The sequence below is a fragment of the Cyphomyrmex costatus genome, unplaced genomic scaffold (genome assembly GCF_001594065.2).
Source record: "Cyphomyrmex costatus isolate MS0001 unplaced genomic scaffold, Ccosl1.0 scaffold506, whole genome shotgun sequence".
Lineage (NCBI taxonomy): Eukaryota > Metazoa > Arthropoda > Insecta > Hymenoptera > Formicidae > Cyphomyrmex > Cyphomyrmex costatus.
This window is the reverse complement of record NW_017279319.1, coordinates 174,224-196,630: the sequence shown is the minus strand read 5'-3', so window position 1 is coordinate 196,630 and position 22,407 is coordinate 174,224. Positions and strand designations below refer to the sequence as shown.

At 37.2% G+C, this 22,407-nt stretch overlaps 1 protein-coding gene across 1 annotated transcript in view; it reads left to right on the top strand.

Moving 5' to 3' along the window:
* Nucleotides 1–22,407, top strand: part of LOC108778685 (collagen alpha chain CG42342) — a 164,347-nt gene that overhangs the window by 101,499 nt on the left and 40,441 nt on the right. The window contains exons 2-7 of the mRNA XM_018545924.1: nucleotides 9,632–9,711; nucleotides 11,123–11,158; nucleotides 12,442–12,477; nucleotides 18,706–18,784; nucleotides 20,324–20,376; nucleotides 21,340–21,414. Coding sequence (XP_018401426.1) covers nucleotides 9,632–9,711; nucleotides 11,123–11,158; nucleotides 12,442–12,477; nucleotides 18,706–18,784; nucleotides 20,324–20,376; nucleotides 21,340–21,414 — 359 coding nt within the window. The remainder of the gene's footprint in view (nucleotides 1–9,631; nucleotides 9,712–11,122; nucleotides 11,159–12,441; nucleotides 12,478–18,705; nucleotides 18,785–20,323; nucleotides 20,377–21,339; nucleotides 21,415–22,407) is intronic.

Genomic DNA, 22,407 nt, shown 5'->3' with positions numbered 1-22,407 from the left:
ATATTTCCTGTTCGAAGGCAGATAGTGGAAACTAACTCGCTGGCTGGTTGCATTAAAGCTTGTCAGCGGTGGCTCGATATAATTGCGAGAGTGCATCGAAGGGGAGAGTGCGATACCGTGCAACAAAGTTTATATCCTGTTCCTACTATTGAAAATTGGCACAGAACGATCGGTCTATTTTGCTTACCAAATTAGGCCGAGTGAAATTTACATCTTTAATTATCGCTCTAATTTAATTTGAAATTTAAACATGAAGCTTTTATACTGTGATTAAACTAAATTGAAAATCATTTTTTATGTTATAGCTATGTAGATGTAAAAAAACCATTTTACGTTACGATAATATTTTTTTATAAATTGATATAAAAAGTGTATAATATTTATCTAAAAAAAAAAAAAAAAAAAAAAAATTTTGCTTTTAAATGTGTTGTAATGGATTTTTGGAATACAAGCGTTAGATGTATTCAATATATCTAATACAAGTCTAACCGAAAAAATATTTACATAGCTTGAAATTTTTAACTGAATCTATTGAATAGTATTGCTTGTTTTATTCCGCTCGTGATACATCTTGTGCGTCAAATATCGCTTTATTCGTATTTTAAATGTTACAGAGAGCGTAAAAACAAATTGATTCGATAGAAAAGATCGATAATTCTCGCTTAGTCACCTTCGCGGAGACGGGAGTACAATGCATTGCTTGATCGTGCGGATGAAAGCGAAGCAAAGGTGAGGCCGAGGGGAACCGATGTTGATTTTGATCGTGTGCGTTCCACAAGAAATGCAGACGGCGGAAGGGTAATTATTTTCTTTGGCTATCGACGGCTCTCCGCCGGCTTTCGCTAAATACACTCCCGGGAGTCCCTCTCCGGCCGACGGGCACGGTTCGCAAATACGGTCGCGGCGAGTAATTGCTTTTTAACAACCCGCGTCCGACAAAGGCAATTAACTCCTCGGAAATGCGCGAGCCGTCAGTGTTTTAGAGACGAGCTACGCGAAAGTCGCATCGGTACGCGTGTAACGACCGTTCCCTGACAGAGATGCACCGTGCTTGCGAAAAGTTTGAGAAAAAGGAGGAGAATAAACGTCATGGCGCGTTCCGTGAAAATAAATTCTACGGAAGTGCAACCGAAAGTTTGCAGGGGATATATAAACGAGTTCTTTTCAGTGCATTGTTAAATTCATAATATCAAATTATACTCAATTCTTTACTTCTACAGATCGCTACTGTTCTTACTCTATATGTTGTTAATTGTTATAAAATATATATATATAATAGAGTTAAATAATAAACTAAATTTGAATCTAATTTAATATATTTTCTTCAGTTAAACAATTTAACTTAAGAAAATTCAATTAGACTCAAATTTAACGTAAATATTTACTATACTAAGTACATACATTAATATAGACGATGTTTACTTTGAAACTTACACTAAAACGAATTGATTTATATTTTAACACCTTTTAAAGTTAAAAATAATAAAATGTTATTTAACAAGAGAATGAGTTACCATTTTTTTTTTATATTTAACGGTGTAACTAAAGGAAGGCAAAAAAGGTCACTCGACACATTGAGATTTTTACGAAATATTTTCTTTCGCTCAAAGAGCTGTATAATGAGATGCAGTGCTTTTCGATCTCGCGCTGCACAAAAGTTTTGACTGCGTGGACAGCTGTCACATTCAGAAATGTATTGGCTTTTTCGATGAAATTGGAGCCGATAAATCCGTTTGGCTTTTTTTACGCGTTATCTAAACTGTGTCTGGTGCTCCTATCAATCGATGAATTGCCACGCGTGGAGCACTAAATGACCTGAAAACAAACTGTCATAAGCCAGTATTTTTATTATATTTGCATAGATTTATTTATGTCATTTATTCTTCATCAAACACGATATTGATATAGAGCATATATGCAGTTTCTCATGTATCAACAATTTATCAAAACTAAAAATTTCACAAAATTCTATCACATTTTTAATGGTCTTTGTTGTCACTCGTTGAGCTTTGAAATCAATATTTTGATTGCAAATTTTAATAGATAAATTGAAACCTGTACAAAAATAGTAAGTAGAATACAATTCTACAAGTAAAATTTGTCTATAATAGTAAAAATTCTTTGTCAACACTTTCACAAATATGTAAAAATTTTTTTAGATTTTTATATAGTCTTAAACTTAAAATCTGTAATGAAATTAAAAGAGTCGATGATAGAGATACAAAATTTCACATAGTTTTTTTTTTAATAAAAAGTCCTTAAATTTATAGTACCGTAATTAAACACTTTGGTTTCTCATCAAATACTAAGGCACACCAGCATTATATGTTAATATATCAAATGAAGATTTATTCTAACATACACAAATATATAAACTTAAGTTATACATGTACTATTCTCATCTAGAGACAATAAATCAATCTTATTTATATAATTCAGGGCGGAAGAATAAAAAGCGTTGATTTAATTTTAATATCGTTTTATTTTTATACTGTGTAGTAAAGTTGCGGTATAAAGATCAATTACGTCGAGAATATTTTTTGTCTCTTATTATAGAAATCCTTTTTGACAGGGTAATGACAATATTGATTACTATGCGTTTGCATATTATAGATGAAACAAAGAATATTCAGGATTGATCGCGCACGGCGATGATTAATCAATTCCAACGAGCCGTCCGTCGTTCTTTTCTGAATTATAGCCCTAGTTATTACACAGGGGAAGAAAAAATGGAACTAATCAGCGTCAGAGAGTCGATGCACGGCCTGGTTGAGCAGTCCTCGCGGCTGCTCCGTGGACCGTGGAGGAATTCGGTCGATTTCTTTTCCCGTCGAACGCTCGCGGAGAAAAGGCCACAACGTGCGTCTCAGCGGCGCCTAATAGAAAAGGAGGAAATCCCGCGGAAAATACGCCTGTCGGGGAAACGCTTCTACGTGTACCGAGCCTTTACGACCGTCGTCGCCGCCACCGCGATCATTTTCCAGCCGCGTGACTCTATTTTGCGGAACGAGCGCGCGGTGTGTCGTTAACGCGCGTTGTATACACGGCTCCTTCCTTCTTGTCTTTCCCCCCCATCGTTTCCTTCTCTCGCACATCGGAACTTTGCCAAAACGTCGCGTTAATCCCGTTCTTATTCACGCAAGAGATTTCAGGGAAGGTTGACAATATCGGATGCGAGAACGAGAAGAGAGACGTGAGTTTTCCCGCGGGAGCGAGAAATGGAAGTTTCTCTCTATTCCGTGTGTTACACATCGTCGTCCTGGAGTATTTCAGTCGTGTCTAGACTACGCGGTTATTTCCCGCGCGTGTTTCTTGATTTTCTCTTTGTCCTCTTTATCTGTTCTCTTCGGTGCAACACGCACTCTTCTCTTGCTTCTCGCTTTGCTCCGCTTCATCTCGCACTCTCATTCGGTACATTCGTGCAAATCGCCACGGCGAAAAGATGAAGACACGCCGAATTACCGAGCAATTGGGCCGCTATGTCGCTGGAATTGTATGTATGCGAACTATCCTGGGGCGGAATGCACAAACGGCGCATTCTATGACTCGATTGGAACAGGAAATGTTCTGTAAATGTACTGCAATTCAACTTTGCTTTTAAGGATGTGTGCACACAAATAGAATAACTGATAATCAATGCAATCGTTAACGAAAATAAGAATAAAATGTGTAATAAAAATAGTCTCAAAACTGACAATTTCTTTCTTTATAATCGAATTTATTTCATTTTAATCTTCCAATATTTTAAAAAAGAAACTCTGAAATATTTATACCCTTTTTTATTCTCTCTTTTAAATGACAATTAAATTATTTATGGAATTTTATTCAATTTATTTAAACGGCTTTAAAATAGAGGTATCTCATTGTTTGTTATACTCAATATATTAGTCCAATTTTTTCAATATTAAATATTTTCATAATAAAATATCTTATAAAAATTGCAATTAATAAATAATTGAATTTTAATGAAATATGAGGTTTCATCATACTATTAAATATTAAAAGATTAAATTGAAACTAATTTTTAAACTAAACAACATCTTATTATCTTGAACTTACTTAAATGTGTTAAAATGTATTATTTTAATTCGAAGACCACGTTGAAAAAATTAATCAATTAATTTCTGAAATTAAGTAAATTACTTAGTTACTAATAAACAATGTTTGTACTACAATAAAATATACACTTTTAAACTATAAATAAATTAAATTTCAATCAATTTAATATATTACTTGGTTTAAACTATTTGACTCTATTATTTGAATTAAATTAACGTATTGAATAAGAGTAACAGCGTGTAGGAATGGTTAAAAATAATTCAAATTATGGGTATAATTTGACATTATAAATTTAACAGTGCAGACTACATAACTCATTGCTATAATATTAAATTATACCCATATTAAAATTATTTTTAATTATTCTTATCATCCAGTGATTCTACCCAAGATTAATCATGATTAGATAAAGTTAAACAATTTAACTTAATAAAATGTATTCAATTTGACTCTTTAGTTTATTATTTACTAAGTGTATACGTTAACATAGACGATGTTTGTTTTAAAACTAACCACAAAAATGGATTGTTTTACATACATGGCAGTTAAAAAAAATAACAAAATGTTCTTTTAACTCAAAGGGGTTACCATTGCTTCTTTGATATTTAACATTGGTGAATTTTCTCTTCGTAAAATGAAAATTCATTGGTTGTAAAACGCCGCGAACGTCATTCCGTTTTTTTTTACAAAAATTTATTTTAAACTTTCCTTCAATCCTGCAACAGCTGTCATTCTGCTTCTTTTCATCTGCTGAACATATCGCAATCCGCTCAACATGACGGCCGCGTCGCGAGACCCGCAAAGTTCGTTTTGGTCGCTTCTTGCCGAGCCGCGATCGGCAATGTCCGCCGGCGCAAACTTTCCTCGTTATACCCCGGGTATTCGCGACAAGTACAAGTATTCGGGGTGGTAAGGCGGCGGCACCCGTCATCTGCGCGGTGTGATGAGAACCGCGGGGTGGTGAAAACTTGCCGCGCGTCGAGAGAATAGTGAGAGGCGTTGCACCGAGACGAGCGAGGGGGTCTCCTCTTTTCTTTTTATCTCGATACTGATCGACATCGATCGATCGTTGCTTCGCCGTCGTCGATTTCTTCTTCCCGTTCGTGTCTGCCGCTGCTCCTTCTTCCCGATACCGGAGCATTACCGAACTTGCGCGTTTCTTATCACGTACGGTACCGCCGCAGGAACTGGATATCGTGTTACGTTGCAAAAAGCGAATCGCCGAGCTCGACGAGAGTGACATGCCAATTTTTCAAAGTAGAACAACATATTTTTATCGTTTCGTACATTCATTAGTTACACGAAAATAACGATTTTATTGAAGTAAAAATTACACGCGATAAATATGATTTTTTTTTTAAATTAAAATCTACTTTAAATCCGCAAATTTAAGCGTTATTTTCTTTTTTACTTTTTAGAAGAAATATATCTGAATTTGTCAAGATAGTGACTGCACTGAAAGAACAATTTTCCTGAAGTAAAAAAATAATTTTGTTGAACTATACCTAAATATATGAGTTGCAAAAAGTTTTACATTCTCGTAACTAGTTTGAACGTCCTACACAAAGTTCTACATAATTATTTTAACAGTTCGTTAAAATTATTTTTAGATCTGTGATCTAATTTTCAGATCTATATATTTTTAAATATTTTAGCAAAGCCGTCTTTCCGTGTCCTATAAATACTTCTGTAGACCATCATCTTGTATTTTTTTTATCTACAACTTTAACTCTCCGAGTTCTTCGTGATTTTAGATAAACAACTCGTATTGATGATGAATGCTTAGTACGAGTTGTTTATCTGGGACCACGAAGAACTCAGAGTTGAAGTTGTAGACGTAAAAAAACTTAGATCTATATAAAAATGATTAAAAATAACTGAAATTAAGTATGATTTGTCGTTATAAATTTAACGGTATACAATATTTATTTAATAAAAACAGAAAATATGTCAAATATTATTTGGATATTACTTAAATAACTCGTTTGCATTGATAAATTCATTTAATAACGTCTTTCACGAGCTTATATTCCTGTAAATCCGTATCTGGGTTTAAAAGTGGCACACCGGCGTCTCACTCATACATATAATTTTGATAGAGCTGTCTGTTGGATATCCAGTAGCCGCAACGCATCTTTCGCGTTCTTCGCCGCGTAATCCTCGAAAGGGCTGTGGTGCTTCTCGACGTGTGGCGGGATTATGCCATCTGCCTTTTCTGACTTTTTATTCAGAGATACGAGATACAAACCGGTGCGCTGTTTCGAGATGCGGAGACGTCCATGTACGCGTCCGGCAGCTGCCGCTAAGGAATACGCGCGATCGGCACGTACGTCGTTACTTCTGCACACGTCGTGGATTACGGCCGAGGTGTAACCGTCAGAGCGGATTATCCGGAATTGCTGTGGAACGCTACGGGTGATTGTACTGACAGTTTCGTGTCTATTAAATGGAGTGTGCTCATATCCACCAGTCCAGAGATTTGGATTTCGATGAATTTTCGCGGTCAAACAACCAGTTATGTGGTAACTCCTCTAATCGTACTTGGTCAGTTTAATAGACAGCTAAATAAAATTCTTATTAATATTAATTTGTAATCGGTTAGCTTTATGATAAATTAATTATTCAGTTATTCATATTTATATCGTTACAATAAATACGTCACTTTTTCGTATGAGATTTTAAATAAAATCGTATTATGATTAAAGAAAAATATATAACAAAAATTTTTCTTCCAGAAATTCTTCTAAAAGTTAAGTAACTTTTTTAAATTATAATTTTATTAAAATATAGTCTTTTGAACAATAGGTCTTTTGTCTTAAAATTTCATTTATTATATAGTTCATCTATTTTGAAATTTTACATGGAAAAAACGATTTTGTTGAATCTAAAAATTTAACTTATAAATGGAAAATAATTTTGTTGAATCATTAAAATAATTACCTAGGAACCTTTAAGTGTGATCAATGCTGCAAAAAGTTATTAATAAAAGTAACATTTTCTCAAGTTTGAACATTCTATGTAATTATTTAGATTGTTTAACAAAAGTATATTCAGATCTGCATTTAGCTAAATTGTTTAATATTTCATTAAAATTGTCTTTTCCATGTATTTATTGTATTGAATTAATCTAGAATTTCGGATGCTTGTGTTTTCCTTTATTTAAGAAAAATCAAGCACGAATTTGAGATTTATTCGTGGGCAAAATCTGTATAAATGAATCGTAAGTAGGCTACGTAAATAAAAGTTGTCAGCTGACGTTTACTTGCAAGTTTGCCAACACTTCTACTAAAAAAGAAACTTTCGTTTTTTCCTCGCAACTTTTTCCTCCCGCAGCTTCGCGCGTTATTGCCTCAGGCTTTTCAATTGTAAAAAAATCTGGCAAAAGTTATCCACTGCGACGTGATGCACTTCAGCCCCGCGGGCGGCTTCAGTTCGTGGCTTCCCTCTCCGGAGGATATGACGTCATCCCCCCCTGCGCGATGTTTGCCGGTGGCGATAAATGGAAAATAAAAGGAGAACTGCTCGCGCCCTTGTCCAAGCAGCCAGCAGCCCCGGGAATAAATCACGATCGAATTGTTCTCCGTGAGAGGGAGAGAGAGAGAGAGACGGATAGAGAGAGGGTTTCCCGACCCTGAATGTCAGGCAAGTCCCTGCCGGAAATTAGAATAACGCGTACGATGAGAGACATGCTGCAGCGCATCCATCCCATCCTCAGGCAAAGCGGTTCGTGGAAATGCATGTCCAGCTGCATTTATAATCATTTTTAATTTGGTCGCTAAAAAGATTTGCAATTACTGTCAGAAATACGAAGCACTTTTAATGAGTTGTAAATCATAATCAGCGTTCCTATAAATCAAGAGATGCAATAAATCTTTTCTATAAATGCTTCGTTAGTTGTGTTATTTTTATTGTGAAAAAATTGTGTCGTTGAATTCGTGAACTGCCGCAAGCTGCGGCAATTTATTAAAGGTGCTCTATGCTTTTTGGTAGGAAAGCGTGTAGATACGATCTTTTTTTAGAATGATATTGTTTAACCACGAGTGTTGGAATATATAGCGTTGTACAGTATATTCCCATTCGTTGCGCTCGAAACGGGGTGAGCTCTCGGATTTTCGTTTTTCCAAGTAATGAAGCCGAAAGGGAAATACATACACATACGGGTGTAACGCTCACTGCCGAAGTCATGTCAAATAAAATAAAAAAAAAATCAAATGTCAAATAAAAGAATTAGTCCCGTTACGTTTCATGTCGTCAAGCTGGTCGATCAGATTTTCGCCTGCATGCCGTGCATTCGTTCCCTCGATTTTCGGAAATCCTCCAACGGACGGGAACGACGATGTAATTTCATTACGTGTCAAATCTGTCGGTCTTTTCACCGATTCACTTCATCCCGCTGACATTCGCGCACTACGGGGTGGTCCGCCGTTACCGGATGCTCTTTCATCACGCAACCGTAGGAATGAAGTTAGGATAATGATAGATTTGTCCGAACGTCGCGAGCTACGTATGATTACGAAACTACTTAATGTCGAAGATTGAAACGTTTGAGGTAACTGCTCGAAATAGGATCAGAAATGAGTACATAAAGTTGAACGGATCAGTTATATGTATAAGTAAATAGCGATATTAATAGTTAGGTATATACGATCTATATACAGCAATAGTAACACGGAAAGAACGATTTTACTGAAACATTTGAAAGTTTAATTGGATACAGATCTGAAAATAATTTTGTTGGACTATCAAAATGATTATGTTGGAGTAGCAGTGGTACCGAAATATTTTGATATTCTAGCAACCAGAATTTTCAACAAAATTATATCTGTAACCAGTAAAATTTTATATTTTTCAGTAAACTCTTTTCATGTTCTATTGTTTTGAATTTATATCTCTAAATATCTATGAACACGATATTGAATAGTGTCGGGATTATATGGTTATTACTGAAGTTTATCCTCAATCCTGAAAACTCATTTTCATCGCAATGGTAATATTTCGTTAGCAGTAATATAATATTTGGGCCATATGGTAGAATGGCCGTTACGTGGTATTTTACGTTCTAAGCGATTTGTCACGGGGTAAAGGTTCTTTGTCGTAAACTTCAATGTTGCGCCAGAATCACTAAAAGAGGACAACATCACCGAAAAACGTTTCATTTTTGTAAAACCGACGAACGGATACAACTTGAGAATTTTATAAAACGATACACGCTCTTACCTAACAATCGAACATTTGGAACTGCAAACGTGCAGATTTAGAATGTAGCTAGCGAATAATTGAAGTTTCGAGTGTCGAGAAATTTTGGTGCACTCCGTACACTCTGAAGCGTGAAACGCGCGAGGTAGATAGTTCGCTCAGATCGAAGAACCGACTTGTTTAAAGAGTTAAACAAGCTCAGTTCTTTAACGTAAGAGTTGTAAGACAAGTTGAAATAGCTATCCCTAGTACATATTTTTCTTGCTCGGCAACCGAAACTGCACTTCTATTGCTAAGAGAGAATCGCAAGCATTTCAGGTATATATATATATATATATATATATACGACTTCATAGTTTCATTGTTCGTGTTTCAGGTCCACCCGGTGAGCCGGGTCCACCCGGAAAGAGGGGCAAGAAAGGGAAGAAGGGCGATCCCGGGGAGCCCGGTGCGCCGGTGAGTACCTTCTTGCCGATGCTTCAATACCGCGCTGGGCATGCCATATACACGTATATATATATGAATAACCCTCGAATTTATTAGTGCACTAAACACGTGCAGTTGTATGTGTGCGAGTGTGTTTATTAGGGAGTGCAGCTCCATGCATGAAATAGTAATTAATGATATCCCCTGTTTCCCTTTTCTGAACTTGAATACATCGAGTGGTGACTAATGTAAGCAGTACGCGCTTTCGCGAGACTTGCGTGCCCAGTGAAGAGAATTAAAGACACTCCCGCGGAGATGGTCTGAATCGTAAAGTTTAAAAAACGAGCTGAGTACTACCGTGTATTAATCATGGTGTACTCGAGTTGTAAACTCCATTTTTCTTTGGGAGAAATTAATTTTTTCTTCCTTCTATATAAGAAAGTAGGAGTTTATTAGATTACTTCTGCGGGGCGTGTCTTCAATTCAACATGATCGAAAACTTTGTCGCGTAATTCGCCGGATCAAAAATGAAGCTCGTCCATACCGGTCGCGAAGAGAGCTTTTTCATATTTAATTGATACTTTTCTGTTAGCTGCATCTTACAAAGAAATATTGATGTCGGATGACTCGGCGCTTAAAACGCGAAGTTACAATATGACGTTGTTAGCGGAGAAACAAATTAATCTCACTCGCGCGCGATACCAACTTACATTATGTCAAGACGTAATTAATTAGTTTCAAACTGTACATACGTACATATAAATAATTATACGTACGTACAATTTATTTACATTCTCGATCTTAATATAAAACTCGATGGCTATTATTCTCCCTTTAAATTTGATTTATTATTGAATCTCACATTAATTTTTTTATTCCCCGACATATGTTAACCGCATTAAATTATACGAAATAATGGCTTTAAAATCGGATCGTTATCTGTCGAACTTTAATCATCGACTTTGAAATTTTGTGCCCGTCGCGACGAAGCAGGTTCTCTCTCTCCGGCTGCGGCGCAGCACCGTGGGTGTTCCAGAAACCGCGCGATCGGATTTCCCTCGCGATTGCCGATCGAGCAAGCGCATCGTCGCGTAATCAAAGATCGGATTGGCGGAACACCGGGTGAACTGGGAGGGAATGGACCGGCACACTCGTGTGCGTGCGCGCGTGCTTATACGCCCGTGGAATATCTAATTGGCCGGAATAATTATCGGTGAGCGGTAGTATATACGGGTCCTTACAGCCGCGATCGTACACACATATATATATATATATATGTATACGCGACCGGAGCCGATAATATCGCGGGCACGATCGGCCGGTCCGCGAAATAATCGCTTTTGCATGCGCGCGAGAGAGTACCCTGAGTAAATCTCTCCCCCTCCCCCCTCCTGCCTCCTCGTGTAAACGAGTTTTTAATTTTTTATACCCCTTCTTACAGGGTGTGGCCGGGACGCCGGGCAAGAACGGTTTTCCGGTATATTATTTTTTATTTTCTTTCTCCAACACACTCCTTCTCGCTTCTCTCTATGTCTGTGTAACGTCTGTCTGTCTGTCTGTCTGTCTCATATCCTTACATTTGCATTCGTATCTCTGTCATTCTTTCTGTCTCTTTTCTCGCTGTCACGTTTTTTTAAACACCACTGACTCTCACCACACTGTGTGCATCGAACATAACAGCCATTAAGTACCATTAATGCGTATCATATAGCCGCTGACATGCGATTTTTGCTCGTTTGACCTGCTTCTTTATCCGCGAGCTGTCTCTCGATCTGGATCCTCTTCCGGCTCTCGATACAAGCTATCCATCTAGATTTTTTATTCTCTTTTTTTTTTGTATCATATGTCAGTGCGCGATTCATATACACGAACGATCGAAACGCGAAATCGGACTCTGGCATCCTCACCTTCAATATTGTATCGCGCGTCGCTTTGACGACTGAAGGTGCAACTGTTATACGCATCGAGGAAACGGGTTAATTGCATTCTTCACTCGTTGTGAATATCACTTCTCATTTTAATTGCTGACAATCTTGAACGAGCCACCTATCAGCGCTTTCATTCGCATGAAAACTCGCGATCGGTTTATCAATAAAAAATGAATATTTCAAGTAGTATGTGAAAAGGTTGTTTACATAAAATTTGTATGAAAAAATAAAATTTTATTACTGGAAAAATTTATCTTTCACGACGTTGCATACGCGATTTGTAAAACTCGATCAATTGAAAATAGAGAGTATTGCGCGTTTGTTCTTATTTAACTTGTATGTAATGAAAAATATGTAAATTAGATACGAAACGTAAAATAACTGACGTTTATCTACCGAGTCTGATTAATTACGGTGGCAAACGGTATCGAAAGAAATTCAGTATAAATTGGCGCAATGGTGAAACACCAATTTCGAGATATAACTCGGCATCAAATATGAAAGTTGCTCCATCAGAGTCGAAGCTGCGCAAAATTAAACATTCATCGTGTGCCGAATAAAATTTCTATTAACAGCGCTTCCTCGGTCGTCGCAAATGTACGCAATGTCACATCAGAGAGGATCATGCGAATGCACTTTTGTCGCGCCTGGAAGCATAACGACTCATCACAGTTCTGGTTTGTCGCGCTCGCCCGTATTTATTACATGTTACATACACAAGGAATGAGATTTTCAAGGGCTCGCTCAGCCCGCACGCAATTTTTCACTTTTCTTCGTTCGTCGTTACGGACGCGTGAGCGACGACTGGCACTCACTGGCGGTGTTCTTTCAGGGACCCATCGGCTTGGACGGGCCCAAAGGTGATCCGGTAAGTTCACCGCATAATTTACATTTTAATTTCGTCGTGGCGTTACAAGCGTGCGAGATTAATTGCTTCGTAAAAACGCGAGAGGCAATATTTTATTTTGCAACGCTTAACGTTCTGAGAATAACATTATTTAACGGAATAATGGTTATGGGCGTGAGAGAGTTTTAATCATAATATATTTTGTGTGGCGAGAAACCTGTTTTACCAAAATTTATGTTTACGCGAGGTGTCATATTGTAATAAATAACTCATAATTTCTTTTTTTTATTTATACGTACAGGTATTCCTAAGTTGTATAGATTTATGAAATCTTTTAACATTTTATTTTTTATAAAGTTGATCGACACCAAAACAAACGCATTATGAAATAATCAATTTGTAATTAAATATACGAAATATCTTTAAAATTTTTTGCTTGACTAAACTGTCGATATTGGCCGATTGTTCATACATATTTTAATCGACACGATATAAAATTAGATATGTCTTATCTAAATTTTCTGTCCTAATTGCACAGGTTTGAAACGAGGTCATTTAAGATATTTTAGGAGCGTCTGCTTGTCCTATTGTCTCAAATATAAGATTGATAATTTATTTAAATCGTGTGCTTCTCTTTCTGTCTTTCTAATTGATCTAGTTTAAATATTTTATATAGATACAGCCTTGGCTAAAAATATTAGGCACCTTATTAACCATTATTTAAAGTTTCAATTTAAAGATTTATTATCGTATTTTGTGTAAATCATCATTTGTTTCAAAAATCCTTCAAATTTATATCTAATGCTGATAACTAATAACAATGCAGGTAAAAAAATTCTAGATGAGTGAAAAAATATAAGTACCTAATATTTTTTATTAAAATTGTATGCATATATACATATATTTTTTATAGTCACATTCTATTACGGAAAGAATGAGACATCGCTCATCTGAAAAACCGACGACCAAGAAAGCAACGAAATCAACCGTTCAAAATGACGAGCGTAAAGATAATGACACGAAAGAGAGAGAGAGAGAGAGAGAGAGAAAATTTTGATATCGAGTTTCCGTCAGAAGCAGCTGTTCCTAAAAGGATGAAACTTTTCTAGTCTATTTCGTAGTTCGGTAGAAATTGGAGCAAGATATTTAGTCTTGATATATTTCGAGACACAATTCGATCGGTATTCGAATCACTATAAATGCACGAATCCGTTTAGGTACCAATCACTCCGAATTTATTTTGTTCTGACACTTCTTCTCAACCCTTTTGTTTGCAACAGCTGACGTATGTTGATCGAATTAGCTGCAAAAATGTAGGATGATCAATCATATATATGGGTGAAACTTTCGGCATATCACATCTCGCTATCGAACATGGTTTTTGACAGACACGGATTAAATGCAGGCAAAGTGTAAATGGAAACATATATATCGAACTTTAAAATCAAATGAAACATTACGAAAATCTGATGTATAGATATTTTCACCGATATTTATATGAATACGAATAATTGAGAAAATTATCATCTTATTGTTGATAGTGTGAAAATTGGTTAAACGGTAAGAACGATTTTGGAGGATTAAAAAATTTAGTTATATATAGTTCTGGATATAATTAAATAGATACAGATTCGAAAATAGTTTTGTTGAACCATTAAAATAATTACGTAAGAAAATTCAAACGTGATGAGCTTGATGAACAATGTTGCAAAGTGTTTTGACACTTTAGTAACCAGTTTGAATGCTCTATGTAATTATTTCTTTTGTGGTTCAACGAAATTATTTTCAAATCTATATCTAAATTTTCAGTTATTCGAATAAAACCGTCCTCTCCACAAAATATTTCTTTTATAGTTTAAGAGTTATAATGCATAGCGTATTGGTAATAAATATTAAGTATATTAAAGTTGCAACATTAATCTATAAGTTTATAGAAAAAGAAAATTGTGCTGAAATATTTAAAAATTTATCTAGATACATACACAGATTTAAAAATAATTTTGTTGAGCCATTAAAATAATTATGTAGGAAACTCAAGCGTGATGAGCAATGCATAAAACTTTTATATTCTAGCAACCAGCTCGAGCGTCTACATAATTATTATAATAGTCCAACAAAATTATTTTCAGATATGCATCTCTAGTTAAATTTTCAGATACTTTATCAAAATCGTATTTTCCATGCAGGTGTCGACTTTTTTTTTGGCTACAGCTAACTTTTTTAACGATAAAATAATATTAAAAATGAAAAAGAAAATCACTTTAATTCACTTATCCATGAATATATTTATACACCGAAAAAAGCTTTGTTATTAAAAAATTGACAAAAGCGACGTTACATAATATAATATCATTATTATACAATTAATAAACAAGGTACTTAGTTTTTGCATGCAAAAATAGTTTATTAAAATCGAGTATTAAAGAAGTTTACATTGTATTTTTTGAACATATATCCACTCTCCGTAGTCAGAGTTGTCGTGATTTATTAAGACAATTCCATATTCTTGGTCGCGGTTGCAGTGTGCAGCAGTGGTCGAATAGGATTGGAAGATGAATCGGATTTTAAATTGAAGATTTGCTCGCTCACTTGCACTCACTTACTCTATTAACTTCGCTGTTCGTCGGAAAGCAGTTACTTGGCTGCGCTCGATCGTTGTATTTTCTCCGAGATGCGATCTTTTAACTCCAATCCGATTCATCGTTTGAACCTATTCATTAACTAGTCTGCTATCACCTTCTTTTCGCGTTTAAGCGGATATACGAGCATACAAAGTCGCGACACGCAGAAGGTCGTTTCTTGTCGCCGCCATTTCGCTTGTCATTCATAAATGTATAACAGTCTATACATAGATAATGGCAACATGTCTCCTCCGAGAAAGTAAGCACGCGAATATCGGAGCGACGGGATTGATTATTCCGCATTCCTTATTTCGCAGTCTTATTATGTATCTGTCCGACTGACTTGCACACGCAAACCGACTATATGCGCACGTCATTGCGCTTTTGTAGTTGTCGCTTTCAACAAAGTCGGACCTGTACAGGTACTCGCGAGAGGTAGATAAGATGCGAGAACCATCGTCTAACGGAATACGTAAATTCACAGATTAGGATATAGAAGTTCCATAGCCCGCGCGTTCGCTTCGATAACTCGTCCTGGCATACGCGAGATGGTTGCACGAGGCTCGTGCTGGTTACACGACGAGGTCCTTGTATTATATCCCCGTACATGCATCCTCTTGTATATGCGTGACTCTCGGTTATGCAAGGTCCTCGTGACACGCAAAGTCTTTTCGCATGACAGGCCCTTGTATGCGCGTCGGTGGCCCTTTGTGGCCACCTAGTTTGCCTTACTGTAGAGAACAGTCTCTGTCTATTGGTGTACACACATGTGCCCGGCGGTGTTTCGCGTATACGTTTGATGTTACCCAGGATGTCACGGAATTACTGCTATTTCCCTTAATTACAGACGGTACGTGATTAATTAAGAAGGTTGATGACACGCTAATCAATATTTTTCGCGATACGTGCGATCAGATGAGAAAATATATCTTCTTATTTGATCTCGAGTGGACTTAATTTTTGAATATTGTTATAATTTGTGGCACGCAGCCACCGAAATACTATATGCTAATAAGCGTACATAATAAGCGTACTCAAAATTTCAATTAAGGGGAGGAGCAAAAATTTATCTCTTTACACAAATTTTATTAAAATATTTATTGTATATTTTAAAGCCATCAGCTTTCCAAGACCTTCAGTAAACTTTCTTACATCAAAAAGAATAATTTTGTTGAAAGATCTAAAATTTTTTGCTCGATATAGATCTGAAAATACTTTTGTTGGATAAAAATAATCCGCAGATTTTTTTAGTAAAATCTACATAGAAAAAACGCAGATTGAGCAATGAGTTTTATGAGCGTTTAACGTTTCATCGTACATAAAACTGATTTTAATAATTTAATTGTTTTAACAATATATACAATTAAAATTACAACAGGATACCGCTTATATATATGAATACGTCAACTAAATAAGAAAAGTCAATTCCAGTCAAAGTTAGATATTGGAATAATACGTCTATATACGTATTTTTAAATAAATTTATCTTCGATATCTGAGCGCGTCGATTACTTTCGGCCTTGCACAATCAAACTGAAACAATCCCCCAAATTAATTGTCTTTCCCTGCGAAAATTCAACCCCTCGCTTGCGTACGGCCATTATTTGTCCAACAAAATTTTCATTAGAGAACGATCCGTTACGAGGAATTCACGGACGATGATTTTGGAATACTCTATACGCTCTCGGGTACCTGATAGACTAGGGAGAGAAATATACATGAGAGGACGTAGTATTGTATGGTAGAACACTGACGTGACTGGATCTCGGTGGCGGTAAGGTACAAACGACAGAGCAAATAGATAGCGAGGAAATGTGTCCGAGAGGAGGAAAACGAGTACGTGCGCGATTGAAAAAGAGAGAGAAAGAGGGAGGAAGGGAGAGCAATAAGTGCATTGCAAATATCGCTAGTTGTTTGTTCTGTCGATGGCCGGGAAGAAAGGACCCGCACGATCGGCTCCTTCCTCGCGTTCCTCTCTTTGCCCGGCCATCGTTTTCTTTTTAAACGAGTGTGGCAAACGAGTATGTACATAGTCACTGACGACCAATACTCAGTGCCGAACCGTACTAAGGGTATTCCGAGATTCGAATAACGAATCCAGTTTATATCGGATTTCGTGCAAATAGTCGTAGCGGGGGTTACAAGCGACGGTAGCAGTGACTCCGCAATTTGCCTCGGGATCACGCAGTTTACTCTCTACTCACTACTCACGGAGAGGCAAGATCCCCGGCGTGCAAACACACAGGTTTATCTTCTTGGAAATTTACAACCGCGCTATCTACACTGACCCGGACGTAATATTAAATCGCGATTTTAACCCTCACTGGATCGCATAATCCGAATCGCCCTCGTGTGTCTGCAGATTTACGAAGTTGGACATTTTATGCAGCTCTCCGCGTTCTCTTCATCAAGATACGTCGTGAAGGATACGCGCCACGCGATAATATTGTTCTCGCGCATCGATATCGTATAGATACGTAGAAGTGGATCTGAATAAACTGCATGCAGTAAAATAGGAATGGTTGATTTTTTTATCGGATTTTGGTTCGAACTTCTGATCGGATATCGTCACTAGAACAACTGTAGATTAAATTTGATCCTATCGCAGTATTTTATATCGTATAAAAAATATGCAGTTTGATTTTTAAATTTGTCTACATTGGAAAAAATTATTAAATTTTAATACATATTTCTTTGAATAGTACTAATTGTAAGTAAACATTTACTTACAATAAATATGTATTCAGTAAAAAATTATAATTAAATCAAATTAATGGTTTTTGTATGAAATAAATATTGACATTTAGTAAATACTTATTTAGAACTATTCAAATCAGTATTTATTAAAATTTAGTATTTTTTCAGAATAAAATCTTGCCTTCTCTAATTTGTCTAATAATTTTATTTTCTTATTTGTTACGAAGAGAGACAAATGTTTACTAATTTTATTGGCATGAATTGTAGCGAGCACTTATATTTGTTCAATTGGCATTAATACAATATAAGTAATTATATCTTTAAAGATAAAATAGTTAAGGACTAATTATATGTGTCATTATGAAGAATAATTGGCGAGATTTAAATGCGCGAAATCTCACATTTAAAATATCTTCGTCGATTTTAGAAAATTATTTGAAAGGCAGTCTCATTTAATTAATAGTAGAATCTGCAGAATCTTCATACAGACATTTTGAATTCTACGCTATCAGATATTTCTGACACGGAACGAATGCGCCAGAATTCTTAATTAAAGCTGAAAGTCGGAAGTGTCTTCATAGTGATTTAACACGCAAAGTTGATGTGAAAACGAAATCCTGCGGCATATCGTTCTAATATCGGAAAGAGATGATATTTAACAGATCAAACAGAGATGATAAAATTCTCATAAAATATTGTAAAAAAAATTGCATGTAAAAAAGAACTCTTGAAAACCCAATTTTCTCTGCGAGTGTTAGATAGCTGACAAATTCGAAATAATACGCGGCAAGAGCTGCCGAGATATATTTAATCGCTACACAGTTGTGTTATAACAGAGAGAACATTCATTCTGAAAAAAGCCTGTTCATTCTCTGTCTATTGTATCATCGTTATTACTCTACGTAATACACAGCGTCTCTTTTGTTCGCAGGGTCGACCCGGCGACAAAGGGCAGAAGGGCGAGCTGGGCAGCCCCGGATTCGACGTCTTGTCCGCAGTAAAGGTATCTAAGCTACGCTATCTGGTGCAGAGTAAAGCAATATCCGCCGGCGCAGTCGTAATGCGAAAATGCGTGCCGCGCTCTCTCATTTCTCGCCCTGCAGCCCTCCGTCGTCATCCTTCAGAGCGCAATCTCGTAAAGCCCCGGTGTGTACCACGGAACGTGTGTACCACAGCCGGCGTGGCCGACTCACAAGGCGAAGAGAGAAAGAGACGAGAAGAATACGGGATAAATCCTGAAGGGACGGCGGAAGGGTGTGCAGGCAGAAGAAGTAAAACGATATTTTCATCGCGCGTAAAGCTGCAAATCCTATTTTACGTGGTAAAAGTGCACTCGAGCGGGAACGTTATTAACGCCTTCTCGATCGCGTCGCCGTGAAGCGTCAAAGGACCGACGATTAATCGAATAAATTACACGGATTTCGTGATTTCAGCCCGAAGAATTTCAGAAATATCCAGAAATGAATCGAACCGAAGAAATTAGTGTCATGCGCAGGGGAGCTCTGCTTTGGAGCGATCCGTAGAAGTAGAACGAGGACTTTTATATACGAATCCTCCGGGAAATCATATATCCGAAGCTCCACACGGTGGCCTAATTCGCCACCGCGTTTATATACATGGTGGTAATTAAATTTCTCGCGCGAAAATGAGATTTGTAAAATCGTCAAAGCATCCGAAACATCATTTCGCGCAGCAATCCTATATAAAGGATCTGACGTTTTATTTAACCCGTCGCTTTTTTAAAGTGTCGAGGCTTCTTCATTCCGCTCGAGCGCACTTACGCGCGTCGTCGATCGCGCGCGATTTCTTTTACGAAGTGTCACACGACGAGGGGAGGTACTGTTTCTCCTGTCGTTGTCGGGTTCGAGGACCTAGCCAGTTTCGTCCTGGAAGTCAAGCGATGTTCGAGCGATTTCATTCGAGAACGACGATGCATGCACGATGCATTTGTCCGTGCACATGCATATGCATACGCTCGTGTCCAGGGCGAAATCACCGAGGTCCTGCGTCCTCTCGATCCAACATGCAACAAGCGCGTCCGAGTATCGATCGATGCGTTACCGCACGACGACGAGCATATCACGCACGGAGTCCACGTGCGATGAAGCACAAAGACGATCGACGGCTAAATGAAATTTACGCTATAAAGATTACTAATACAGTGGTTGTCAAAAGTTTCCGGCCAACATTTCATTTTACGATAATTTTTTCGTCAATTTTTTCTCGGTTTAAATTATAAGTTAATATGATTCTTTATTTGAGCAATTCAAAATTTGAGTAATTAAAATTACTTACCGGAAATTTTTGGCAGTCATGGTATATATGTATTTTTCTATTAAGACAAAATTGATTCCGAAATATACTAAACAGATACAGGTTTCAGATATTAGAAAACGATACTTATTTTTATTTTTACGATCATACATATATATGTTTTTAGAAGTTCTATGAACAAAATTAATCGAAAGTGATATTTTATTTTCTCTGTATTTATTGTACAAAGGAAGGAAATAATTTTCATCACACAGTAAACATTTGTCATTTGTCATCAATAAATAACGGCAGAGTAAAAATAATTGTCTGGAAAAAAATCTCGTCAACTGTTGCGTGCGATTTGTTGTCGTGAAACTTGTTCACGACGTTCTGCACGTTCGAACGAAACGACGAACAGCGGAAAACGAACGATCGTTCCGTCGCGCCATCCGTCAAAATGTAGCGGCAGCGCGGAACTGGTGTGATTGGTTGCGTTCAGCAGAGCTTTACAACTGTTGTAAAATTCTTTATATTTGTTATGCCCTTAGTATGAATTAATCACGTTAAAGAATCTTATAACAGTTGCCTACAGAAATTTAACGCTAGAAAATGGTGATTACTTATTTTGAGTATTAAAAGCACACTAATGTATGTATTTTTAAAACTCAAAATAATTAATCACTACCTACCGGTGTTAAATTTATACGTCGGCAATTATTATAAAATTAAATTATTAAGAACAGTGTTGTACAGTGTTCTTAAATCTTATAACAATTATACAATGCTTTGAATACTAAAAATAATTAATTACTATCGTTCAGTGTTAAATTTTTGTAAGAGTATTTGTTATAAAATCAATAATAAACGATTTGTTAATAAATAAATCTAGTACATTGGACTTCTGTAAAATATTTTATACGACAAGGCTTTTCAAGCCTGTTCACTGCTTGTAGGACAGAGAGATTGAAGAACCTCTTTGTCTCACAGTTAATCAAAGGATTTGAAAAACTTTGTCGTATACAACACATTAAAAATATCGGACCAAGGGTGTAAAGTTATTTTTTCTGCTGAATACAGCCATTGTCTTAGTCAGATGAGACCTAGGAAAAAAAAAGTAATCGCGTCGATCTCTTGCGTTGTGCTTCTTTCCCGCACGCGGACTCCATCAGTCGTGAAAATGAATTTCACGCAAAAAATCTGTTACGCGTTCGCTCGCCCGTCGACCGCCAACAGCCAATGGCAACACGACGTCGCAGTACGAGAGCAAATAAATAAACCTTGCCTTTTTTCTCGCCTACGGGTCAATGCACAGGGATTGGGGTTAAAGAGGTCGGTGACGACGCTCCGCGGCGGGACGCTCGGCTACGCGGAAATCGTCGCCCTCAAGGTAAACCGGCTTCCTCTTCCTCGGAAGACGCGACACGCTTCTCGGTGTCGCGATCCGGACGGACGTCCTCCAATTCCCTCAATCGCCTCCCCTCGCTATTTCTTACCCGTCATCTCGTCATTGTCCAACACTGTCGTAGTCGTCGTCGCTTCTTCTCTTCTTCTTTTCATTCCCCGTCCTCACTGTGTTCCCTTTTCCCTACCGTCAACTTTGTTGTCCCTTGTTATACCACCTGTATGCCAGTTCTTTTTTTTGTGTCCGCGGGTCGTCGCATATATCCCGGATGCGCGACAGACCGCATATCTCGTCGTCCAGTTGTTCTTTAGCTAGTCGTTGCCTCGTGCGGTGCTTTCGGTGTAGCGTTCTCTCGTTGGTTTATACGAAACGAAGCGCGTCGTCGATGCTCGATCGTCGAATCAGGGCCTCTCTTTTCTCTGTCGATCATCGATTCCGATTGGAATATAATTTCAGAAAGAATTTGCTTCGATCTTTAGAGGACGAATATTTTTAAAATCTTTCAGTTTTTTTCCTGAATGAAATCTGTCATAATTTATTATTTTATTGTATTTATATTGCTCCCAAATAAAAACTTCCAGATGCTGTTTAGCGTCTCTATAGTGGGTTTATCGTCCTGTAAAGATTAAGATGCGTGTAGAATAGAATAATTGCGCGTATAAAAATGTTGATGCATATTATTATATTATATACTTGTATTATCGAATCATGATCGAACGATAACGAGAGACTGAACGAACGATCATCAGCGACGCACTTTTTTTTTTTACTTTGGTTTTTGGTTGGTAATGGTGTTTACTTTAAGTTACAGTATTTAGGTATATCTCTGGGCATGCCTTGGATTCGGAAGAGCAATGAGATACGAGAACCCGTATTCTCCCTAACCCACCCCCTGAAAAAAATCGACGTGAACCCCATGCTTTCCGCCCGATACCGAAATCGTCAAACTACCCCATGCCTCCCCCCCCCCCCCCCCCC